At 34.8% G+C, this 7,412-nt stretch overlaps 1 protein-coding gene across 3 annotated transcripts; it reads left to right on the plus strand.

Moving 5' to 3' along the window:
* The first annotated feature begins 1,386 nt into the window (after window positions 1-1,386).
* On the plus strand, window positions 1,387-6,867 carry LOC132282664 (E3 ubiquitin-protein ligase At1g63170). 3 transcript variants are annotated; one of them, XM_059784409.1, is made up of 5 exons: window positions 1,387-1,578; window positions 2,436-3,112; window positions 4,511-4,636; window positions 4,719-5,004; window positions 5,947-6,867. In XM_059784409.1, exons 2-5 carry the CDS (start codon window positions 2,436-2,438, stop codon window positions 6,187-6,189), a joined length of 1,332 nt encoding a protein of 443 aa, XP_059640392.1. In that variant the 5' UTR covers window positions 1,387-1,578; the 3' UTR covers window positions 6,190-6,867. The 3 variants fall into 3 exon arrangements, with proteins under 3 accessions (XP_059640392.1, XP_059640391.1, XP_059640393.1); XM_059784408.1 differs by having other exon boundaries at window positions 1,388-1,578; window positions 2,277-3,112; XM_059784410.1 differs by having other exon boundaries at window positions 1,388-1,578; window positions 2,508-3,112.
* The last annotated feature ends 545 nt before the right edge of the window (window positions 6,868-7,412 follow it).

Below are 7,412 nucleotides of genomic sequence, written 5' to 3' on the forward strand. Positions count from 1 at the left end.
AATCTTGTTGACAGGACATGTCTGTGTGATCAAACAAATGAAGACCCCGGATGAATTCAAATTTTTCCATATTATAGAATTTAGAAAGAATCAGATGTACAAAGATCTTATTTTTGTTTGGTTTCTATTTTTGGGACTATATCCAACTATCCAAGTAGCTCCAAAATAGTAAGACCGTTCATTTGAAGGGGATAAGACAACGTATGACGTGGAGCCGAATCTTGAAGAAGGTGAATCTTAGTAGAAATTATGCTAAATGTAATGATTGCGTCCGGACGGCTGCTTAAAGTGATGGTTTATGTTTCCATACATTTAATCGACACTTTTTGTTTTTTGTATACAGTGCTTTTCGTCCTCCACTAAAAAAAAAATGATACCGAAATATATTGTATATGTTACTTCATTAAATATTTAATTTGTATCACTTCTTTTTCCTTTTATAAAAAAAAAAATAAAAAATAGTCTTTTCCCATGTTAAAATAAGACGCGAGTATATCTAATTCATTTTATATCTTGCCAAAATAAGAATGTATGGAGCCTAGTGAATTACCCTTACCCTTAGTTTTTTTTTTCTTTTTTTATTTATAATGTAAGTAGTAAGTTCGATGGGTTGAGAGATTAATCAAGTGCACGTTTAAATCATGGATCCATGATTCAATATTGTGGAGGGAAAATTTTCTTCCAATAAGAACAAGACACAGGTTCGTTTGGAGGACCAATGATGAAGCAACACGTAGATGGGTATGTATAATGAGCAACAACCGAATTTATCATCCTTGAGGGACCGACCCGGTGGGAACACGAAGCCCAAATCGAGAAAACCAAACCAAGCCTGATAAACATTTGAGCCTGGTCCAATTATTGCCGAAGTCTTACCTCAATAATCAAGCTGGCGATCCCATTGAGAACGAAATTTAGGACTTTGTGTATCATTATTCTAATGAAAATAAGGATCAAATAGGAATGAAAAATAAAAAAATGAAAGAGTTTGGGAACAAAGAATGTGAATCCTAAACTAACTCAACCGTAAACTATTACAAATACGGGTTCCTCAATTAAAATGTATGAAAAATCCTAAACTAACTCAACCGTAAACTATTACAAATACGGGTTCCTCAATAAAAAATATATGAAAAATTCTACCATGTTTTTTGCACCTACAAATATATGAAAAAAACCCACATGCTCATAATTGATTGTCTTTTTCCGGTAAACAAGTTACTGTTTCTTTTATTTTTTTAATAATAAAAATTAAAAAGGAAAAGACCAGAATTACAGTGTAACAATAAAATGGAAAATAAATCTTAACCGTCAGATCACATCGATGATATCGAGCTCAACCATCAATGGTCCATAAACCTTTTGCTACTATATATGATGTTAACCTTTTAATCTCTCTCTTTCTGTGTTAGATGATGAGTTCGTGAGTGCTATGGATTACAAAAGCTGACAGCTATATTTTCTCGAGAACATAGTTTCCAAGAAAAGGGTTAAAAGTGAATAATTGAGCTCCAAAAGCCTCCCCAATTCTTCTCTCAGAGCTGCGTCTTTAATGGCCCCACTGTTTAGTTGAATCTGGTAAGGCGTTTCATCTCACCAATTTTGTTAATCCCACTATTTTGTGATTTAGGGTTTACATTTTCTTGGCAGATTCTTAAATCTTCTATCTCAAGTGGTAAATCCTTTATAGGCTTATAATTTGGTAGTGTTGAAGTTGAATGAATCTGTTTTTCCTATGAGTTCGTGATAAAAGTCTATACTTGCAGGTGAAATTTGGTTTTGATCTTTTGTATAAATTTGATTATATATGATTCGTGGGTTTTTGGTACTGACTTAAATTATGTATTTCACTCTGAGAATTTGGATTTTTTCTTGGTGGGTCTCTTGCTAATTGTCTGTTGTATGTGGATTTGACATGTACTTGTTTGATATTCAAGATTAAGTTGAAAATGTAATGTCTTGATCAATTTGTGACGTTCCTTATACAAATTCATCAATTTTTAATTCAACTCTGATGGGAAGTTGTTTAGCTTATTAAATTGTGTTCTCGTTCATGTCAATGAATTATAAATCTCATTTATGATCAGTTAGGAAAAAAATGTCACTTATGATCGCTAAGGGATTCAGAATGTGATTTATTACCAATAAAAGTCATGTACACACGCAACTGGCCGGACTTGGAAATTGCTATCATGATGTTGTATGTTGAATTAATTGTGCAAAAAGTGAAGGCAAACAATCTTTGTTCTGAATTTTTGGTGTTGTTTTCGTAACAGAACCCATCTGAGAATCACAAGTTTTTTGGGACAACTTGTTAATTTTATAAGACAAGTTAATACTTTTATTTGGAAGTTAATAGGGAAGAAGCTTGGAAAGTTGGAAATCTCACCATTGATGATCTATGCTTTCTCTCCATCTACTTTTGTTGGACTTAGATGGACGTTCCCTCATTGGAACAACCTTGTGAAATTGGAGCTGATAGATACCCTTTGCTAATGGAGCGGCAGGAAACACATAATGATAGAGAGCACGTCATTGACATACCAAGGAGTAATGATGCTTCGTCAAGCTCATCGTATGATGATGAACCTCCTGGAATGGACCCACCACAGCATGAAGACAGAGCATCAGGTAGCACAGGAGTCCCTACGCATCAAACTTCTGTGTCATCCACAAATAGAGTAAACTCCAGGAATTCTTCCTTAATAAGGAGAGGTGATGGATATTCGCATCGCCGTAGGAGCCCATTAAATTCTGGCCTATGGATTTCTGTTGAGCTAGTTGTTACTGTGAGTCAAATTATTGCATCTATTGTTGTTTTGTCATTGGCAAGAAATGAAAAACCACAGGCCCCACTATTTGAGTGGGTTGTGGGTTATGCATCTGGTTGTGTTGCAACGCTGCCTGTTCTTTATTGGCGCTTTCGTAACCGCAACCAGGGTAGGGAGCAAGATTCCTCACGGACACAACAGGATTCTTCTCAAGGCAACTCTTCATCTGAACCTGCTTCATACACAGCTATTTCAGCTGTTCGAAATTCAGAAGTGGAAGAGCAGCAAACTGCAGTTACATCTTCAAGACACAGTGAGATTGTCCCAAGCTTTAGCTCACGGTGAGTCTCATTTGCTCTTGCTTATCTAGTTAAACACTGGACATGTCAATTAATGTAATTATTAGCTGTTTGGTTATCTTAATGTTAAATTGTTACTGTACCACTGCTATTGAATTTGTTGGTGAATATATCTGCTGTTATTCAGAGGTCATTGAAATTAAGCTTAGCGAAATAAAATGATATTCTTTAAGCACTTATGATCGATCAAGTTAGCAGTCTTATTATATGTATATGGGTTGGCCACACGGATCTCCTTTTCTCACCACCCAAACCAACATTCTATGTGTATGCATTTCTTATTTACTTTCAAAATTGTGGGATGTGACTCCTTTTAAGATACATTTGTGCTAGATAAGGCCTGTGTTGGGGGAGTGTTTAGGAAGTGTCGGAAATTAAAATAAATAAATAAAGCTTTCGAATAATGAGCACATTCATTGAGGTATCAAAAATGTGTCTAGGAGTGTCCGCTGAGTCTCGTTGTTTGGCATGTACCAACATATACATGCTGCCATCATTTTTTTTTTTTTTTTTTTCTATTCGCAATTACACCGCTATATGTACTCCTTGTTTAACTGAGACTACATTTCATACAGTCAGTATTTATTTTCCTTATTTTATACCTAAAGCATAGCTCCACGTTTCCAACTAAGTTTATCTTATATATTTAAGTTGCATCATTAACAAAGACGTATATCAAGTGTCCTCCTTATACACGTGTTCAATAAATTTGACGAAAGAAAAAATAAAAAATCACCTCTATGTAATAATGAACTTGAAGATATCTCAATTCTTAGTTCAGTTGAATCATGTATTGAATAGGTAAAATGCACTTAAATCAGAAGAATCATATTTATTAAAAGTAATCCAAGTTTTTGAATAGTTTATTACTTAATATAAATGAAAGTGTTTCAAATTGAAATGCAAGTGGATACTATGCTTGTATTTTCTTCTTGTAGGATTAATTTTTTTAACTATTTTGAGGTTTTCCATTTATTTTCTAGGAAAAAAATTGCTATCTATTGGATTCCTCTTCAATGGTGTTGCTGTTGCTAATTATCTTATTATCAAGTTTCTAGCAATCCATTGTGTAATTATGTAAGATCTAAAATGAATGGCAACAATGGTATCTACACCAAATGCCTTTTTTCAAATCAAAATTTTATTTTCAAACATATATTATATACTTCTATATTTGCCATTTAAACATTTTCTCAAATGTAATTTCAATATGTTCATGTGAGTAAATGTATGCCCCAGTAAAGTTGTGTTAAAAAATCAGGAATGCCATGCCAAAGACTCTTTTCTGCTTTTTTACATCTTATGGCTTAAGTTTTTTCCTATCTGCTTTATTTATCTCAGACTGATTTATAGATGTTGTGATTTGTTTCTGATTTGCAGCTTCAATGGACTAGTGGACCACTTCAAAATGGCATTGGATTGCTTTTTTGCTGTGTGGTTTGTTGTGGGTAACGTGTGGATTTTTGGAGGTCACTCTTCCCCCTCTGATGCTCCAAAATTGTATAGGTACACCAGATAGCATCATATACTTCCTCTATTGGCTTCATCTTGTTTAAGTCGCCAACTGATTGTTCTTGGTCTGTTGCAGGTTATGTATAGTTTTCCTTACATTTAGCTGTATTGGGTATGCCATGCCATTTATACTATGTGCAACAATTTGTTGTTGCTTGCCCTGTATAATTTCAATCCTGGGCTTCCGGGAGGATCTTTCACAAACCAGAGGTGCCACACCAGAATCCATTAATGCTTTACCGACTTACAAGTTCAAGTTGAAGAAAAATGGTGATGATCAAGAAGTAAACTCTGGAGCTGGTGATGGTGGGGTTTTGGCAGCAGGAACAGAAAAAGAGCGTGCCATCTCAGGAGATGATGCAGTAAGTTTGATATTATGTTCTGTGGGTGCTTTTCTCATGCTCTTTAAATGGATCATGCACTAAATCAAACTGTAAATAATTAGCCCAACTCAACTCAACAAAGCCTTTCCCAACTAGCTTAATAATAATTATTATTATAAAGCATAGTATCTTTAAAAATATTAAAACTATGTTACCTAGACTGCATCAAGTGCAGGTATATATATGATAACATCAGATGTATCAAATTTTTAAATAGAAGGATACATGGACATTGCTTAGTAGTCATATTATTTAATATTTATTTTTATTTTCTAGAGTAAAATAATGTTTTTATGTGTTGTTATATTCAAATTAGGCATTTATCACATTTTGAAGCAATAATCGAATTCTTAGATTCTGGAATGCCTGTCAGGTGCGGGTTTGTTGGCGAACATCAGATGTAGCAAAATCTCCAAATAGGAAGGAGACATGGACACTGCTTCATATTCTTATTATTTACTACTATTTTTCTTTAATTTTTTAGAGTAAATTAATATTTCTATTTATTTTAGTATACAAAATAGGCATTTAACTCATTCCGAAGCAATAATCTAATACTGAAATATTGGATCTTTCATGTACGTTTGAACATAAAACCCATGGAAAAGGATTTTATTGACGAAATTCATAAGAATAATTTGGAAATATCTGGTGAATTTTGGTTGGATACACTTGAGCTGGCCAACGTCTGTTTATTTTAGTTTGGGTACTTGGAATTGACGAATTGCAAAAGAAACTTGGCTGATTTGTAGGTTTTTAAAGATGAAATGGTATTTTGGCATTGTGGTTCCTTTCGCTAAATGTCATTTTGTGAGTGATAATAACAGAATGCACAACGTGATTCATGAAGTGCCCAAGACTATGTCTATTAGTGGTTGATAATTTTATAATTTTCTCTTGTTTTCCCCAATTTGGTTCCAGGTTTGCTGTATTTGCTTAGCAAAATATGCAGACAATGATGAATTGAGGGAGCTACCGTGCTCCCATTTTTTCCACGTGGACTGCGTGGATAAATGGCTGAAGATCAACGCATCATGTCCCCTCTGTAAATTTGAGGTTGCTGAGAATAGTGGGGCTTCACCGTTAAACACCAGCCGGCAAGAGAGTGAGAGGAGGGTGGATAATGGGCCAGCTGACGGTGTCTATGGGAGCACTGTGTTCTAGTTAGTTGATTTCTCAACCCCAATTGGTGTTGCAAGCTTTAGGTCACTATCACAATTTATCTACAGTGTCCCTTCTATTGGCCGGGTTCCTATATTTTAAATGAGAACAATATATTTGAATTATAGTGATGTGAAGAATACATGAACTTTGGCATTATTGACCGGAACGGTGAGATTTGTGGGAAGAAGTTTCCATGAGAACAAACTGAATCTGGTTTCTGTTCCAGTCAGGAACTCCAGCTGAGAAGCTTTCAGTTTTGCAAATTTATACATAACCAGATACGAGTATCCATTGATTACTTCTGAAGCCTATTTTTCTGCTTTACCAGTTTTGGCAGATTCTCTCTTGGATATATGGATCGAGGAGACCCACCTTTTGGGGCCAGAGAGCACTCACAAGCACGCAAGCAGTGCATTTCTGTTACTGGAAAACCGATCATTGAAGCTGTTTTAAATTTGCATGTGTTGCCAACATTGTATTATCCGGTGTTGCATTGATGCAAGAAAATAAAACTCTGTGATATCCCAGGGAGAATGCACATGAAAGTGATGTTAATGTATGAATTTTATTGTAACAATTGTAGGTGGGGAAATGTGTGAAATTTTGCAATTGTGCACTATTATTGGACCAACTCAAGAACTATTAGTCTAATTTGGATTTTAATTATTTGAAAAATAATCTTAATGTTGCGTTAATCGTGCTTTGGATTAAAAATTAGTTAAAAGTTAAAGGTCAAAAATTAGTTAAAAGTTAGTTTTAACCAAGGTGCTCCCAAACATAGCGAGGTGTCACATTCAGGCATTGGTCGGTTAAAAACTGCTATACATATTAATGAAGGTGTTGGAATTATCTTGTAAGTTTCTCAAAATATCTTGAGAAATATCTGTTTTCTGTTTGAAAGGTTTGCCACCAATTGTAAATTATAGACATCTCGATTACCTAAAGAGCTGTGGCGAAAAACAGAACATAACAGAGTAGGCTGTTGTGGCAAACCAAGTTTGTATGTCAATTTGTGTTAATCAGAAAATTTATATTGGAGAACACGCCAAAATATGTTCAAAGTAGGCTTTTTGCTTCAGTTAAATATAACATAACACGCGCACACAACTTTAGACAATACTCAAATTTTGTTGGAATGTCAACTTGTGATTGGCCGGAACCATATAGGTAGGCGATTGGCCGGGACCATATAGTCTCGAAACTGCAGAACTGTATTTATTCCC

Source organism: Cornus florida, unplaced genomic scaffold, assembly GCF_030987335.1.
Source record: "Cornus florida cultivar Cherokee Brave unplaced genomic scaffold, ASM3098733v1 CherokeeBrave_3.0.0_Hap2_Chr11, whole genome shotgun sequence".
NCBI lineage: Eukaryota > Viridiplantae > Streptophyta > Magnoliopsida > Cornales > Cornaceae > Cornus > Cornus florida.

Coding starts and splice junctions, on each gene's coding strand:
- LOC132282664 (XM_059784409.1), top strand. CDS start 2,436: ATGGACGTTCCCTCATTGGAACAACCTTGTGAAATTGGAGCTGATAGA. Junction 3,113..4,510: donor GTCCCAAGCTTTAGCTCACG/GTGAGTCTCATT, acceptor TCTGATTTGCAG/CTTCAATGGACTAGTGGACC. Junction 5,005..5,946: donor CCATCTCAGGAGATGATGCA/GTAAGTTTGATA, acceptor ATTTGGTTCCAG/GTTTGCTGTATTTGCTTAGC.